The 17,724-nt window shown below is 35.8% G+C and overlaps 4 protein-coding genes and 1 non-coding gene across 6 annotated transcripts in view; 3 read left to right on the top strand and 2 right to left on the bottom strand.

Annotated features, from left to right (window-relative positions):
- Positions 1-3,391: 3,391 nt before the first annotated feature.
- LOC104806421 (protein SPIRAL1-like 5) lies at positions 3,392-4,236 on the top strand. Of its 2 annotated transcripts, XM_010531319.1 has the most exons (3): positions 3,392-3,530; positions 3,742-3,893; positions 4,011-4,236. In XM_010531319.1, exons 1-3 carry the CDS (start codon positions 3,464-3,466, stop codon positions 4,083-4,085), a joined length of 294 nt encoding a protein of 97 aa, XP_010529621.1. In that variant the 5' UTR covers positions 3,392-3,463; the 3' UTR covers positions 4,086-4,236. The 2 variants fall into 2 exon arrangements, with proteins under 2 accessions (XP_010529621.1, XP_010529620.1); XM_010531318.1 differs by lacking the exon at positions 3,392-3,530 and having other exon boundaries at positions 3,607-3,893.
- A 3,502-nt stretch (positions 4,237-7,738) lies between these two features.
- On the top strand, positions 7,739-11,323 carry LOC104806420. The gene is made up of 3 exons (XM_010531317.2): positions 7,739-9,064; positions 10,371-10,913; positions 11,018-11,323. Exons 1-3 carry the CDS (start codon positions 8,129-8,131, stop codon positions 11,120-11,122), a joined length of 1,584 nt encoding a protein of 527 aa, XP_010529619.1. The 5' UTR covers positions 7,739-8,128; the 3' UTR covers positions 11,123-11,323.
- Positions 11,324-14,143: 2,820 nt separating this feature from the next.
- TRNAA-AGC lies at positions 14,144-14,216 on the bottom strand. The gene has a single exon. It is a non-coding gene; the product is annotated as a tRNA-Ala (tRNA).
- A 632-nt stretch (positions 14,217-14,848) lies between these two features.
- LOC104806419 (E3 ubiquitin-protein ligase RHA1B-like) lies at positions 14,849-15,621 on the top strand. Its single transcript, XM_010531316.2, has one exon. It carries the CDS (start codon positions 14,955-14,957, stop codon positions 15,447-15,449), a length of 495 nt encoding a protein of 164 aa, XP_010529618.1. The 5' UTR covers positions 14,849-14,954; the 3' UTR covers positions 15,450-15,621.
- A 1,425-nt stretch (positions 15,622-17,046) lies between these two features.
- LOC104806418 overlaps positions 17,047-17,724 on the bottom strand; it is a 2,590-nt gene continuing 1,912 nt past the window's right edge. The window contains exons 7-8 of the mRNA XM_010531314.2: positions 17,612-17,630; positions 17,047-17,509 (exon numbers count right to left, since the gene is read on the bottom strand). Coding sequence (XP_010529616.1) covers positions 17,312-17,509; positions 17,612-17,630 — 217 coding nt within the window. The 3' untranslated portion in view covers positions 17,047-17,311. The remainder of the gene's footprint in view (positions 17,510-17,611; positions 17,631-17,724) is intronic.

Genomic DNA, 17,724 nt, shown 5'->3' with positions numbered 1-17,724 from the left:
CCCCCCCCAAAAAAAAAAAGGTTATGTGAAGAAATTCATAAAGTTTACGCAGATCATAAATTAAGATTTTATTTAATTTATTCAGTGGTGTGTAATTTGTTTATTTGATTTAGGCCATTTAATTGTTTTTAATTATTTGCAGTATTGTATTTGGTTTTTTAAAAAAATGCAATCTCTCCTTTTTTAAATTAAAATACAAATTTAAAACAATTTTTTGTCAAATATTTAGTTTGGGTTTATCAATAAAACTCGATTGGTTTGTGAGATAAGTGATTTGCATAAGTACCGATTATTTTCAATTCATTTATAAAATGAAATTATCTGATCCAATATCAAAATCCGTGCACCAATAAAAATAAATTGGTTACAAGCCCACTCTATACCCTTGCCAAATTAAGTATAGTTATGGTATAGTTAGTAGTTACATTTTTATCCATGAATTTAAAGCATTCAAGGGGATGAATTCTTATTTTATTTTGATGCGTTGTGCTACATCTAACTAAGTTTATAAATTTGTCCTATGCGTGTTATATATGTACGGACATTCACTTATTAGGCCCAACAAGATTTATTCATTGTAACTAACTATATAAACTAAAGGAAGAATGGAGGCCTAACGGCCCAATTAATAAGCCCAATAGAGAATTAGTCGGCTATTCAAATTCCCAAAGGTTTGGACCCATGGAAAATAAGATATATACATATATGTGTATGTGTGTGTGTATGGACACATGGGAAATATTCAATAACTCAAATATTCTAATATATATATATGAAATTATAAAAAATAAAAATTAAAAAGATACCCGGCTGTTTCTTGGATAATGGTTCTCCCTTTAATCTGTCGATGGATGTTTTGTTTCTTTTTAATAATAATAATAATAATAATATTGTATATTATAATAGACGTAGTATAACTAAATATGTGTTCGGCGGTCAATGATTTTACATGGAATAGCTATATATTTCAGATTTTTAATATCGAGTTTTGTATAGGATAGGTTCAATCATTGTAATCTTTGGTTAATTTGCGAAGAATTGGTATAATTTTAGATTAGATGCCGACAGCCGCACGGATGCATATCTATTTATATTATCCTAATAACACAACTTCATTTTATTTCTGCAGACAATATATAATTTATTTCACTATTTTTCCTTTCCACTATCTGCTAAACAATGAAATCTTATATTTTCTGCATGATATTCTGCTTAGTATTTAAAAAAAAAAAAAGCTAAGATATAAGCGGTTATTTAGACAATTAAATTTTTTATAACTCCAAACTATATATAGTTCACGATTACAAATATAATATTATATTCGTTTCCAATCATAAAATTAAAATTGTATATGGAACTCAATTCTTTTTTTTTTTTTTAATTGCTTCTAATAAAGATTATATACGAGTGGCGCAAATAAAGTAATTAGAGATTATGGGATTATTGCACCATATATAATTCATGATTTGATTGTGAAATGTCCTACTAGTTCCCTGCCAACATAGCTGATTTGATTCAATTTAATCTTAGATTCTTTTTTTTTTTGGGTGTTTGTCCAATCACTATTAATCTTATCCTTTTTTTTTATAAATGTGGACCGATTTTTTAATTGCTTTTCCAAGATTGATGTATAACCTTCAAATTATTCATTCTAAATTGAATGATGCAGACATTTGAGGGGTTGTTTTATTATTATTATTATTATTATTATTAGTTTATTTATAGAGAGGATATAGATTTATTTTTATATTAATTTCGGGTTATATTTCGTCTTGTTATAAATTATTTGTTTAGTAAAAATATTTAATTTTTAGTTCAGTCTCTAATTTGATTTCTAAATTATTTTAATAGTACAAATGGGTTGGAATTTTAGTATTTCTAATTATAAATCTAGTGTTTTCACTATGTTTATAGTTTTCTATTTTTGTAAAAGTAATTAAAAAAATTTCAAGTCGTAATCACGTTCTTTGATGTAACCCCACTTTTAATTATCTTCTTAATTAATTGGGTCATATAATAATGAGGCTTAGGCCCAAGCCACCTGACCCTGTCGATTAGGTTGATGACCGATTTATCACGAATCACAGTTGTAACCTAATTAGCTTCCAATTTCAAAAGAGCCATCGTTCAGAATATATGTTCGTAACCCAAAATATGTTATTATTTATTGTAATGTGTGCATCTTTTAATTGATTTATTTCCTTTCCCTTACACTAAATATTTTTTTTATTTCCAACTTTTTGTACGGTGGCTCAGTCAGACGCAATAGCTTCTTCTTTTTTTTTAAAAAAAAATCCAAATTTTCAATTAGAAATAAATTATCATTTTTTGTACCAAAAAAATTATCAGCAGAAATAAATTATTTTAATTTTTATAATTCATTGTACTCATTGACTTAATATACGGTCTCTGTGCATTAATAGACGATATTTGTCACAATTATTTTAGGTTATTATCCTTAAAAAATAATCTCTCGTCGTATTTCCACAGAATGTTTTCCAAGCTGCTGAATTTGTACTAAACCTAAGATGATATATATATATATATATATATATATGTATATTGATGGGTTTTTTTTTTACAAACAGAAATATGAAGGGGTTGAACGGATTTTTAGAATTCAAAAATAAAAAAAATGACAAACAGAATTTTATAGATTGAATTTTCCCGAAAATTCAAAAAATTATTTTAGTGAAAGAATCAATTGAAAACCAAAACTCATTTTTTTTGTTTGGTTTTTGCAACAGAAATTTTACTGTATTAAGATTTTTTTCGCAGGAGTGATCGTATCAATCAACTTCACAATGGAAGAGGTTTTGAGTCACTCTTCCTAAGATTCCACCATCGATCGGTCTAAAAAACTAAAGATCACATCGTTTCTTTCTATATTTTACATAATAAAAAAAATGTGATCGTCAAATATTTAAAAAATATTGTAAATATATAAAATATTAAGGATATAAACGTCATATTATTTATATATACCATAGCGCAATCCGAATTTTTAGTCTGATCGCATCCATCTTCGACTCCGTTATATAACGAATATCCGTATATATAACGGATATTTGTGAGATCGAATGCTCGAAAATTTGCAAATTTCAAATACCCGCACCCACCCTACTAATGGTAAAAGAAGTGTCGCTAAGGAATCAAACCACACTGAACATTGCTAGGATTTATTTGGTCATTTATAAAAAAAAAAAAAATCAGTCTATATAATCATTTCTATTTTTCAAATTCAATATCATGTTTCGAAATGCTTTTATTAAGCTTTTAATTTTTCATAAAATTACAAAAAAAAAAAATCCACAATACTTCGGGATAAAGCAAAGTTCGACACCGTACCAATTAATTCATCACTTCATTTCCTTCTCTATTTAGGGCACCTCTCTCTCTCTCTCTCTTTCTCTCTACCAAAATTTCTGATCAATTAGTTTCTAGGGTTTACTCATCATAGAGGATGAGTCGAGGCGGCAGCTATGGCGGCGGACAAAGCTCACTAGGTTATCTTTTTGGGTCGGAAAAAGATCAGCCGTCGTGTAGTTCGACACCGTACCAATTAATTCATCACTTCATTTCCTTCTCTATTTAGGGCACCTCTCTCTCTCTCTCTCTTTCTCTCTACCAAAATTTCTGATCAATTAGTTTCTAGGGTTTACTCATCATAGAGGATGAGTCGAGGCGGCAGCTATGGCGGCGGACAAAGCTCACTAGGTTATCTTTTTGGGTCGGAAAAAGATCAGCCGTCGTGTACTCCTCCTCCTGTGGCCGCTAAGCCGCCCCCGCCGTACGGAATAGACGACGGCGAAGACAAGCCCAAGATGAAAATCACCGTCTCTAACAATAACTATCATAGAGCTCACGGCCAAAACTCCGGCAACTTCGTCACCGTAAGTTTCTTTGAAAAAAAAATCTTTATAATCATAAGTTTTTTGTTATATTGAATCGTTTTTAACAAAGTATATACGAAAGAATTTAGACTTTCAGTTTACGATTATCAATCTCAGGATCGTCCAACTACGAAGGTGAAATCAGCTCCCGGAGGAGGTTCTTCTCTTGGATACTTGTTCGGCGATAAGTAAATTAGGGTTTTTCATGGACTACTGTTTATCTAATAATGGGGTTTGATTATATATATATACATATGTATGTATCTGTCTGTCTGTATCGGTAGAAGGATACACATCTCCCTCTTTATATATATATATATATATTTATGGTTTTGTAGTTATTTCTTTGAGGATCTTTAAGAGATAACTAGAATAAATGATTGTGTTTTATATATGTTACATTCACGCACACACACATGTATACATATATCCAATATCCCGCCATTTAACACATATATCGACATTGAAACGCCAGCTCAAGTTTCTCCTTCAGACAGAAATGAGATTTTTTCGATGAACATGAACTATATGGATAACCGGTTCTAGAACGTTCCAAGCATGCAGATCTGTTAACATGAAATGGAAACTATAAAATCTTAATAACAAAGTTTTGTGGATTGTTTCAAACTATAATCATCTCCATAGCCCGGAAAAATAGAAAACTATACACAATCAGTTACAATTTTAACGAAAACATGACGTTGCTCCAAAATATATATGAAACAATCAAAAGAGTATATTGAAACGATGAAATTATCCATATTTTTATTCGTTAGTCTACCAAAATGTACCCTCATTGTATATACATATATATGATTGTCTTACATATATATATGTACACACACACACATATACATATATACATACAAGTGTCACCCACCTCCAACTTATGTTAATATTGGGTACAACACTCAGGATTTCTTACAAGTTCTGATTTTTATCTTCGGTCTTTGTATGCGATTTTACGGACGCAAAGCGATGGATGGTATCTTAAAAATTTACCTTCTTGGGTAAAATTTTCACGACAAGTCTTTTCCTTTCTTTTTTTAGTTACCTCGACGGGGTTTATGCTAGCAAGTAATATGTCTGAATTTGTGCGGCAGCTCGGAAACTGAGATTGCAAAATTGGGCTTTTCATGGGCTTCAGATACAATTGGGCTTATCACCAAACTATATTTATATAAAATTGGGCTTTAGTTAAATGTGGACATTTGTTGGGCTTGGTTGGATTTCTAAAAGCATAATAGTTTCTTGGGCAAAATTACCCCAATTTTGGGTTAAGATAGAGATCAGATTGTAACATGTTTAAAATTTAGAATTCGGATTTGAATTCGGGTAATTATTTATGGATATCCGAATAGTAAAATATATCTTTTTATATTTCTTAGTTATTAGAAATTACAAAGATCATATATTTGTTGATAAAAAACTATTGTAATATAATCTATTTATTTTGGATATAATATTTTTCAATAATTTTATTAATTATTTCTATATAATTTATCAATTTTTGAATTATTACCAAAATATATTTAAAATCTATCGGGTTTGAGTATTTATGGATATCTGAAAATTGTCACACCGATAATACAATTCGGGTAGCCAAAATTTTGATCCGATTTCGAATTTTAATATACATTACCCATCGAATTCGGGTTCAAATTTGAATTCGAATACTCTAAAAATCTCGAATACTCAATTTGTATCCACCCTAGTTTCATCTCTACCACTATGCCCCGGATGTGGAGGTCGGACCAAATGGTTTTGATCGGACAAGAAATTGGTTAGACATATGGACCCGAAAAATGTTGGATATGATAATAATAATCATAACATCAAGGGGCAGGTGCATCTTCTTGTCTTTTAGTTTCTAATAAATATTCCTCAACATTATTTAATTAACAAAAATACAAAACGAAAAATACTTAATTGCTTCATACTTTATGTGTTAAAATATTTACAAAAATAGTTCCTGCTAGCATTTGTTTTTCCGACTCCCATCGTTTTCTTACAGATATGTTAATATTTCACTAGTTAGTCATGTGTACAGAATACGACCTACCAATATCAGTTTCTTTCTCACGGATGCAAAACGGAAAATAACAATTTATTTCTGCATTATTATATATATGTCTTTTAGAATTTAAAATGCATAATCTTTTGGGAAGGGGCAATTCATAAAATCATTTTAAAAGGGATTAATATCATTTATTAAAAATAAAATCTATAAAAATTTCTAAATAAAAAATAAATTTTTACGAAATTTATTTTAACTCTCAAAATATATAATTATAATTTTTAAATCTATTTTTAAATCAATAACGTCAAGATTTTGTTTATTATATCAATTAATAATTTGGAAATTTTAATAATATTTTAAAATTTTATTAACCAAAAAATTTAAAACTTTATATTAATTTACAATTTTTAAATTTTTTTAGAGAAAATTTGTACGAGTATCCAAAAACGTCACGTCATTAGAAATCTATACTTTTTTTTCCTTTTTATAATTTTTTTTGACAAAAATACCCTTATTTTATTATATAATTTCAATGTTGCCATTAAACATTTCAAAAAAATTATAGCATAAAAAATATATATTTTATTCAGAAACTGTTATATCGGAAAACTGTTTTTTCATCCGGAATAATAATTTCCATCTGTGAGAATCTGTTTTTATTTGGTTTAACTGTTTTTGTATACGAAAAAATACTTTTTTTTATCAAGAATAACTGTTTCTCGTCCGAAAAAAATATTGTTTCATTCGGGAAAGACTTTTTTTTATATGAAAAACAATTTTTTTTATACGTGAGAACTATTTTTCATTCGGACAAAAAACGTACACTCCCGAACGAAAAACAACTCCCTCGAAAAAAACAGTTCGTCCGGACAAAAAAACAAAATTTTCCGAACGAAAAACAGATTTTTCCGGATAAAAAACAATCCTCCCGGACAAAAAACAGTTCTCCCGGACAAAAAAAAGATTCTACCGGATAAAAACAAACTCTCTCGAACAAAAACAGTTATTCTGGGCAAAAAACATACTCTCCCAGACGAAAAACAGTTCTTCCGGACAAAAAACAGACTTTCCCGGATGAAAAACAGTTCTCCCGGACAAAAAACAGACTCTCCCGGATGGAAAACAGTTCTTCCGGACAAAAAACAGTTCTCCCGGATGAAAAACAGTCTCTCCCGGATGAAAAGCAGCTCTCCCGGATTACACAGTTTCCAAAAAAATCTACTTTTTATATTACACATTTTTTCGGGACGCTAAATAACAATATTGAACTTATACAATAAAGTAATGATAGTTTTGTCAAAAATTTATAAAAAGATATAGTTTAAAAATGTCATAACTATTTTGTCATACTTTGCAAAACACTTAACTAAGACCCCCATTTTTTTTATAGGTATAGCTATGTGTTGCGGATAAAGAGCTGGAAATGACACGTCGGCTTTCACTTTTGTGCCGCGTGGAAGGCTGAGGAATCGATGGGCCCCACACGAAAATCAATGATCAGACCGCTCTTTTTTCTTCCCTCATTTGACCACTCTCGAAAAAATTACTATACACAATACAATAAATAATCCCCAAATCCCTTTCGCCTACACACTCGAAAATACCAAAAACAAAACCATTTTTCATTTTTATTAAAAAGGGAAGCCCCAAAAAAACCCAAAGGGTAACATCTTATTTCTTTTTTTATTTTACATTTTTTTCTCTCTGATAGTTTGCTTATTTTCTTAATTTCATCTTTTTCCCGAATAGTTTGCTTATTTTCTTAATTTCGTCGTTTCTTTTTACATTTTTTCCTCCAAGAGTCTGCCTTGTTTTCTTAATTTTATGTTTTTTTCCTTTTACAAATCTTTTTTTTTCCTCGAAGAGTTTGTAGTGGAAGAGCATTGCATTCCTCCGCACCTTTACCTGTCTTCCATCTCCTCTTGTCTCTCTCCCTGAACACAAACAAAGCATCCCTCATTTTCTCTCGTTTTCCCTCGTTTTCTCGCGTTTTCCCTCGCTCCCTCGCAATCGCTTTAATGGGTCTCTAGATTTTCTTTCGTATTGATCTTCTCTGCAAAAAAGGATCCGATTTTGTCTGTTAGATTTCTTCTGGGGAAGAACCACCACGCGAAGAGGGGAAAGATTTGAACTTCTTCGTATATTCAGAGAGACCCAGTTATCAAAACTAGCAATTTCCCCCCCAGAATCTGTTTTTGTTCTCAGCAAAAGCTGGATGAAAGGCAATCAGAAAGATTCGTCGGAGAAATCCATATGGGACCGGAGCTCGTCGGGTGCATCCTTACCCGGAATCGGGTCCGCGACCCGACCCATTCCCAAGCTCATGGTGTGGCTCATCCTCTTCATCTCCGTCACTTACATTCTGTACACTCTTAAGGTTATCTCCACCACTCGCCCATGCGTCGATCCGACTCCGTTTTCCACCGTCTCCGCCGTCTCCGCCAACGCCTCCGGCGACCTGATCCGACCCATGAAACAATCTCCCCCTTCCTCCGCTTCCTCCGCTGTCGCTCTACGGCGGCGCGAGTGGGAAGAATCCGGCGACGAGCCCACCGACCTCCACCACGTGGTGTTCGGTATCGCTGCGTCGTCGAAGCTGTGGAAACAGAGGAAGGAGTATATCAAGATCTGGTACAAGCCCAAGTTCATGCGAGGGTACGTGTGGCTCGACAAGGAGGTGAGGGCCGACGCGGGAGATAAAGGCGATCTCCCTCCGGTGAAAATCTCCGGTGACACCTCGTCTTTCCCGTACAAGAACAAGCAGGGACATCGGTCGGCACTTCGGATCTCGCGGATCGTGTCGGAGACTCTTCGGCTGGGACCGAAGAACGTGAGGTGGTTCGTGATGGGAGACGACGACACGGTGTTCGTCACCGACAACCTGATTAGGGTTCTGAGGAAGTACGACCACGAACAGATGTATTACATCGGGAGCTTGTCGGAGTCTCATCTCCAGAACATATTCTTCTCGTACGGAATGGCGTACGGAGGCGGAGGGTTCGCGATAAGTTATCCATTGGCGAAGGCTCTGAGCAAGATGCAGGACCGTTGCATACAGAGGTATCCGGCGCTGTACGGATCCGATGATCGTATGCAAGCTTGCATGGCGGAGCTGGGCGTTCCTCTCACCAAAGAAATCGGCTTCCACCAGGTAAAGTTCTGCACTTTCCGGCGAAATTCGGCGGCTTTTGATGATTTTGCGAATTGGGTATTGATGGTGTTTATTTTAACTGAAATGGGTACATGATTTTCGTCAGAATTAGTGGATCTCATGATTTAGTGAGAAATGGGTAGTGATGATATTGGTTTCTATGAAGTGGGTATTGATGATATTGGAACTTAGCTGAAATGGGGGCACCTCTCCTGGTTAGAAATCCAGCAAGTTTTTGATGATTTTGCCAAATGGGTGTCGATGGTACAGGTTTTAGCTGAAATGGGTAAATCCGTATTTGGTAGGATTGGCGATTGTTGATGGTTTTGTTAAAAGGGTCGCCTCAAAATCGTCGATCTGTTATGATTTCCGTGGAATTTTCGTTCGATGATTTTGATGTTCCCTGACATGGCTGACCTTCTCTTCAAGTAAATTCTACTACCATTTTGGATGATTTTGGCATGGGTATTGATGGTGAAAGATAACAGAATCAAGTTCTAATCGGGTTATAGCTAAGGGGGGAATCAGACTCTAGAAGCTTAGAGTTTCGGGTCTATACATAGTTGGTAAACTTTAAGGTTAAGAAACTTAACTCCAATTGATGTGGAACTATGAATGAGATCTCATCAAAGAGATTGGGCCTCTGTTCGATTCGAATCTTCCCAACTATAAGAACTCAGACTGTTCTTGATCAAATGCCCTTTGTGTTTTTTTTCCCTCTTTTGCCATTTTCGATTTGGCCATTTGGTTGGTCAAGAAAAGGGGATTGACGAGTCATTGGTTCGGACTTAAGGGCTGTTTTTTGTGTGGTCTGAAGTCGCCGGTCGGCGGGGGCCGACTCATCATGGGCGGTTCACGGAATCGGCCTTAGATTTTTCTGGTCTTTGGTATTGCTCTAAGTTATTAATTGATTTATTCAAAGCTTTTTTTGTCGTTACACTTTGAAATGTAATCCAGGGCTTTGTTCTGTTTCCGATTTCCAACAGTTCATTAGAATTTTTTTTTTTTAAATAATTATTTTTTCTAATAAAAACGTTTAAAATTCCTTAAGACATGGATGTTAAAACAAAATTACGATGTCACGGCGTGTGATCAGCTCAATCTTGTCCGTTCACGTGGGGTTCCTATGTGTCGGAAATTAGAGCGTCTTCTTCCTACCCATTTCCACACGCGCACTCAGGGCGCGTGCATTACAAACCACCATCCCTTATTGTGGTATCACATTCTTTACCAGTCCAAGCATGAAGAATATACATTCTCTATCTAACATGACGTGGCAAATTCTTGGCATTGTTTCTTGTTTCAGTACGATGTTTACGGGAACCTCTTCGGCCTCCTGGCCGCCCACCCGGTCACACCATTCGTGTCGATGCACCACCTGGACGTGGTCGAGCCGATATTCCCGAACACGACCCGAGTCAAAGCCCTCAAGCGACTCACAATCCCGATGCAGCTCGACTCAGCGGGACTTCTCCAGCAGTCGATATGCTACGACAAGTACAAGAGCTGGACGATCTCCGTCTCGTGGGGATACGCCGTTCAGGTCTTTCGGGGCATATTCTCTCCCCGAGAGATGGAAATGCCGTCGAGAACGTTCTTGAACTGGTACAAACGTGCTGATTACACGGCCTATGCCTTCAACACTAGGCCGGTCAGCCGGCATCCGTGCCAGAAACCGTTTGTTTTCTACATGTCGGGGGCGAAATTCGATCGGCAGCTGAACACGACTGTCAGCGAGTACTCGAGGCTCCGGGTCCCGCATCCGGCTTGCCGGTGGAAGATGGCGGATCCGGCGGAGGTAAACACTATTGTCGTCTACAAGAAACAAGATCCTCATCTTTGGGAGAGGGTAAGTGAATAAATTTTGCATTAACAGTCTTGGTTTTTTTTTATAAGGGTATTTATGTAATTTTGTATTATTCTAATTTAGTTTCTTATTTTATTTCGGGGCAGTCACCAAGGAGGAATTGTTGCAGAGTGTTACAAACGAAGAGGAACAACACGTTATGGATCAATGTGGGTATATGTAGAGAAGGTGAGGTCACTGAGGTTAATTGATTTTATGTTTCATTTTTTTGTAATGATTTTTATTTTAAAGGGGGGAAATCGAGTTTTTAGTCTCTTTATATACATTTTTACTCAATTATTTTTTTACCGTCTAGCTATGTTTTATATTCGTCGAGTACCTAATTCTTCATTGGATTTGTTTATTCGCATTTTACAAAATTTTAATTATGGTAGAAGCACTGTTGGTTGTAATGCTCTAGGATGATCCGTGATATGACATTTTGACTTTGTATTGGTTCATTGATTTATGAATGCATTACATCCCCGTTATATGATTGGCATGTTTGTTATATTTCGGTATCCTTGAATCATTATAGAATGATTCTAAACACCCTGGTCAGTTATCATTGTGGGAACAATGATGAATTAAGACTAGCATGAGGTGTGATCGATGCATTGGATGCATATCACAATCATGGGTACTCGTTGTGAATGAGTGACTGGTTGACCCGCATGAGATTGTCACATGGACAGAGTCATGACTTGAATCTCATAAAGCGGTTCGTTCTTGGATCCTCAGACCTGAGATGTCTAGAGTATCTGATATGAGGAGTGGCGTGTCTTGACTGCGTCAAACGTCGTCTTTAACCGGATGATTATAACGGCGTTGATCAGATACGTTCACGAATCATATGGAGATAGTAGACATGCAATATGGGACTTGTCACCTCCTTAACAGGAGAGATATCGCTGGGCCCTCTCGTGGAAGTCGGACTATGAAAATGCGTGGCCACGCTATAGATGAAGTTGCATATATTTTATTAGTCGATTTGCCAAGACGAGAAAGCGGTTGAACTTGAAGGGTGGCTCAAACCATGCCCTTATTCAACACATGATATCGTGAGATAAAGGATCAGAACTCGAGCTGTTATTGCCTTGGTTAGATCACCTCTAACTCAATTCTAAATGGGTGGTCATGGCGTCTTGCTAGAGGCTAACCATGACTTGTAGATCGGGAATGGTTCTCGAGGCTGCTGCCACTGCGAATGGGCCTACAGGGTCACACACCATTAGGGATGGACTTATATGTGAAGTTTCGGAAAGGAAGACTTGGATTTGGTCGGAAAAACCGTTTTCGGATCAAATCAGAGTGTCGGGACGTTTTCAGCCTTCTGACTCGGACCGAGTCAGTGCCTTGGCTGATGTTTTGACTCGGTCGAGTCAAAGTTTTGACTCGGACCGAGTCAATACTAAATGGGCCGAGTCAAGAGTTGACAATGGGCTTGGGCTGATTCGTTCTGACTCGACCGAGTCAGAGTTCTGACTCGGACCGAGTCAAAATACTCGGAAAAAGTCTCTTTTCACAAGGATTAGGGTTTCTAACTTATAAGGAGGTGTTGGACGCCGTCCTAAGTGAAGCATTCGACTTACAGAACCCTAAGACAGAGCAAAAACTCAGAAGAAATCGTTTTTTTCATAGTTCTAGCTCTCGGGATTAGATCCCACTTCATATACTTCACAGATCCTAGCAGATCGGTTCCAAAAGCGTTTGGAATCCTTCCCGTCGGTGTGGATACGTGTAGAGGGACTGTAACTTCAGTCCTAGGTGATTAAACAGGCCCCGGATCGACTCCTACTTCCGTTTCTTCAAGAAAGAGGTAAGTATTCGATTCCCACGGTGATATACACGATCTGTTCGGGTTTTGCAGGTTTGGTTGCGTGTGACGTTTGACTAGGTTTAGAATATCCTTCCGCTGCATGAAACCTAGTAAACCAAACCCTAGATCGATATGATCGCATGCTAGGAATCTGTAGCCTAAATCCCAACAAGCACATCATACATTAATTAACCATGTTTCTTAATTAATTTGATTGAAATGAAATGAAAATGATCCCTAAGCAAAAGGTTGAAGAGTACATGTTTTTTTACTACAAAAGATTCTCCAATGATTTTGTAGTTTTTTTTTATGTGATATAATTATAACCATTGTCACACCCTTTTTCTCCATTAGCCCTTTCTTTTACTATTTTCCTTAGGAGGATGTTTAATCATTCCCATTAGTGGATAATTAAACAATTAGTTTTAGTAAATATTTATATACTAAACAAATAGTGTGTATATATATACTGCATGCTTTTTTTTATCAATAATTTTGTGCATAATTCTGTGTTTTTTTTAGTGTGACGACCATTTTTTTTTGTCCTAGGGACGAATTGACATGTTACATGTTTATGACATATATTTGCCTCTGAATGTGACGCGACCAAAGTCATGGGTGCGTTGACCTAGTAAGGAGTTGTGTGGGGAGCTATATAATATCAATATTAAACAGATAATCATTTTTTATTCTTTAATTAGTTTTAAAAAATATTGAAACGCATTTACCAAAAAAATGTTCTGTGGGTGTGCCCCGTGATGACGTATCGAAATTACTATTACGATCACATTTTTTTAAAACACATTGTTCTCAATAATATTTATTATTGTTATTATTATTATTATTTCCATAAGCTCTTTAGTCAGCAAGAGAGAAAAAGATAGTTGGAAATTAAATTCGTACATAATTAATTATTAGCTTTCATAATAAAAAAAACAATATTTACGAAAGTTATCAGAGGGGTAGATTGTGGTGGGCCCGACAAAAAATGTATTGGTCTGAAACCGACTCTGTTTTAGGTAAAGCTAATTATTTGACTAGGCCTGTCAATTTTTTTTTATTTTTTTAATGTTCTGCTACTTTTTTTTTTTGTGTTCTCGCATTTTTGTTATTTACCGTCAACAAAATTTGGCTTTGTTCCTTTTTTATTATAATATTGAGAATAGAAAAATATAAAAAATTATGAGATTATAAATGGATATGTAGTTTTTCGCATTGAAGGATATGGGGTAAAACTAAATTACGTATTCGTGATCAAATAAAATCCGATCAAGTAAATATATTGGGCGTTTATAATTATATAATACGGTAATACCTAAAAGAAATGTAATTGGGCAAAAGTGTAAATTATCGTTATGGGCTTTGTTATCCACAAGAAGCCCAATATTAAGCCCATTAAAAAAAGATGAAAAGATGGAGATGCGGGGTATCGATCCCCGTACCTCTCGCATGCTAAGCGAGCGCTCTACCATCTGAGCTACATCCCCATATAAATAGATATTATGGTATTTGTAGTTATGCTTTTAAACCAGTTATTGGCTCATGAATAAATAAAAATGTACATATTATCTCATAATAGCATGTACTGTAATGTTGTTACATACTCCCCGTACATTCTACTGTGTATGCGAGAGAGAGGGAGACAAAGAAGATAAGAGCTAACATTGATGGGTCCGCAATCCAGTGTTCAGTTTCACTCCAAAGGTCATCATATCTACTCTATTGTTTTTTTCCTTACGCTCTTATCCTTCTCGAAAGAAATAAAAAATAAAAATAAAAATTGAACACTCAAATGTAACAAATTGTATGTCCAACCGTGGCCATACTAAATTCTTGTAGATACTTATATTTGGTTATATATCATCCTACAATTAACTTTTATGATAATTTAAATTATTGATGATCTGTGTATCTTTTAACAATCTTATTATTCTGTTTCATTCATGTATTTATATTAAAATTGTCTGAGTTCTGAGCTTCCGTCCATGTTAGAAAATACTCAGAGAGATCTTTGGAAAATGTATTATAAATAAAAATATGTGGACCCCACACACCACTCAGACGCCGCAGCAATTCGCCATCTTCAAGGGGACGACCACACCCAAAAATTAGTCAATAGTCATACATGCCGTCTATAAACACACAGACAGACATATATAATATCTATATATAGCTCATACATATGCACTTCAAGCTTCAATCTCTCTCTCTTCCATTTTCCGGCGATGGGCTCTCCGGTGGAATTCAAGGAGCTCCGGTTACCGGCGTGTGTTCTCTACGCGCTTCACGTCGCAGCTTTCTTCAGAGACCTAATCGCTACTCTCTGTCAGTACATCGGCTTACCCGACGAGACCCGGCAACCCGATCCGCCCCGACAATCTTCCGCAGCAGACGATGGCGCGTGGCGTGACGTGCCGCCGTCGAGTCTCGTGGATAAGATCGTACCGATGGTACGGTTCTCGGATCTCCAACCCGACCCGGAAGACTGCTGCACGGTGTGTCTGATGGAGTTTGGATCTGACGACGAGATCCGGCGGCTCAGGAACTGCCGCCACGTGTTCCACCGGGGTTGTCTGGACCGTTGGATGGTGAGCCACCACAAGATGACGTGTCCGGTTTGTCGGGACCGGTTCGTACCGGATGAGATGATGGAAGATTTCACGCATTGGGTCTCCGGTTCCGGTCCGGTTGTGTACGGACTCTACCGGTGGTGGTTTTGATTTTAACTTTGCTCCAATCCAACACAATGTTACTTGTAATGTAAAAATGTTAGAAGTTATAATTAGTGTTAATTATTTTTGTTGTTTTTATTTTGTAAAATATATGGTTGATTTGTCAACCAAGCAATGTTCTATATGTAACAGTTTCAAACTAAATGATTTTAGAAAAGAAGTTAATGTCTCTTCTAGCTCTAAAGAACGTATAAATGGCTGATAAATCAAAGAGATAATATATATGCCTAGTTATTGTGCATGAAATATACACAGAATTCTTTCAATCCGGATATATAACTACTATTTTTATTTTTATTATCAGTAGATTTCAGTTATTTTGATTTTTTAACAAATAACAATTGAGATTTACATATATTAACAAAGATTAAGATAATTTCTTCATCAAATGATAATTTTCAATTAGATCGACAAGTGTATATCTAGAGGTTGAATGTTGATAGTTTTTATTTTGAAATTTTGGTTATATTTTTTAGGTTTTAGATTTTAGTTTTCTTATATTATTTATAAAAATAGAGTTTTTTATTTTTAGTTATTTTTTTTAATAAAGTAGTTTTTCACATCTTGAAAATTTTATATTTATAAAATCTTGATTTTTTTATTTATAAATTTTAAAAATTCAAAAATTCTATTCCTTTAATCCTTTTCTTAATTGGTTCAACCATGTGGAGCTTGTAATTGTGTCAGTCGTCAACAAGACACGTGGAAAAGGATGTTTTTTTTAATATATTAGTATATTTGAAAAATAGCAATTGACTGTTTAATGCATGCGATGACAAGAAGGGTAGTTCGGTGAATTCAAATTTTCAATATTAACGGAGACGGGAAACCAGCGGATGATTTGTATGACCCGCTAGGCGCTACCAACCAAGTGAGCAGAGACGTGGCGGCCGTCAAAGTTGGACGTCGCGATAACGGCAGGTTAAGATTCCGTTCGATGATTGACGACGCCACTCCGTTTAAAAAAAAAAAAATTCTATCTACCGTAAAGTTGACGCTTTTGACTTTTGACTGTTCGCTGTGAATATTTTAGATCAAGGTATAAACTAATTTAGTAGTTGGAAACTAAGATATAATTTGAAATATATACCGTTCTTTAAATTTGAAATTCGAATTCGGAATGAGATAAACGCTTTATACTCTCGTCTCACCGACTAAACTATCCAAATTTTGGTTTGCCGATAATTATAAAATTGCAAACCTGTATCCTATTGAGGTAGAGACGGCCATTTGTTTCATTTTATCCGTAAAAAAAATCGATTTGATATAAACTGGGACACCCACTGTTGTCCATTCTGAACCGGCGCAGCTTAGGATCCCGAAATGACACGTGCGATGGTCCCTCCCTCCATCCAGCTACTACCAGCACCGTACTTGGCTTTTCTTCAACTACGTTCCAGGACCAAGTTCTCTGTAGAGGCTATTTGGATGGAGCTTCGGGATCAGGTGAGGGTCACATCACATGGCACCAAATTGTTTGGTTCCGATCTGTATTACCATGATGTAATTATTACACGTTGTTAACGTGGAACTATACTTGCACATGAAAATAATAAATACAAATTATCCTTTATATATATATATATATATAAGAATCCGTATAGATAACTATAAGCTGAAAAAAAGAAACATGGGCAGAAATGTCAAAGGTCGAGACAGAAGACAAAACAACATGAGTAGAAGTCTCACACAAACAAAAACCTCTCGGTCAGATGTACAAAGCCATTTGAAACTCAGTCCACGGTGATGAAGTTGCACAAAAAATACACGCATACCAACGAAGGTGAAAGTAACGGAGACAGATAATCCCATTGCAATATTTCCAACGTGAGGGAACTGGTAATGGGTGATTATTTTGGGTAACCAGCCGGAGGATAAGCCTGAGGAGGGTATTGAGGATAACCAGGTGCTGGATAACCTTGTTGAGGGTATCCAACCGCTGGCGGAATCGGCTGATCGAACCGAGACATTTGCTGCATCGGAGGCACTGCCATTGGCTGAGGACCGAACTTACCGTCTCTCTTGTCCATTTCAACCTTGTGTTGTGTCTGTCGGGGCAGTGTTTTTTTTGGGGTGAAAGATTAGTCAGAGAATCCATGGAATCAGTTGAAGTGTTTGATTGGGATGTGAAATTGGATGAGTTCTTTTACCTGCATGCATGCGCAAACCCTGCAAGATGATTGAAATATGATGATCATCAGAATGATAGGTTAATAGTGTGATTTGTTCTTTTGGGGTATGGAGAGATGAGGTTAAGGGAAAG

The sequence above is a fragment of the Tarenaya hassleriana genome, unplaced genomic scaffold, assembly GCF_000463585.1.
Source record: "Tarenaya hassleriana unplaced genomic scaffold, ASM46358v1 Cleome12, whole genome shotgun sequence".
Classification (NCBI taxonomy): domain Eukaryota; kingdom Viridiplantae; phylum Streptophyta; class Magnoliopsida; order Brassicales; family Cleomaceae; genus Tarenaya; species Tarenaya hassleriana.
The sequence above is the reverse complement of the archived record's forward strand: the minus strand, read 5'-3'. Positions and strand labels throughout refer to the sequence as shown.

Excerpts from the sequence above, each read along its gene's own strand:
- LOC104806421 (XM_010531319.1), top strand. The coding sequence starts at position 3,464 with ATGAGTCGAGGCGGCAGCTATGGCGGCGGACAAAGCTCACTAGGTTAT. Across the intron at positions 3,531-3,741 it reads TCTTTTTGGGTCGGAAAAAG|ATCAGCCGTCGTGTACTCCT; the intron begins ATCAGCCGTCGT and ends GGTCGGAAAAAG. Across the intron at positions 3,894-4,010 it reads ACTCCGGCAACTTCGTCACC|GATCGTCCAACTACGAAGGT; the intron begins GTAAGTTTCTTT and ends TATCAATCTCAG.
- LOC104806420 (XM_010531317.2), top strand. The coding sequence starts at position 8,129 with ATGAAAGGCAATCAGAAAGATTCGTCGGAGAAATCCATATGGGACCGG. Across the intron at positions 9,065-10,370 it reads AAGAAATCGGCTTCCACCAG|TACGATGTTTACGGGAACCT; the intron begins GTAAAGTTCTGC and ends TTCTTGTTTCAG. Across the intron at positions 10,914-11,017 it reads ATCCTCATCTTTGGGAGAGG|TCACCAAGGAGGAATTGTTG; the intron begins GTAAGTGAATAA and ends ATTTCGGGGCAG.
- LOC104806419 (XM_010531316.2), top strand. The coding sequence starts at position 14,955 with ATGGGCTCTCCGGTGGAATTCAAGGAGCTCCGGTTACCGGCGTGTGTT.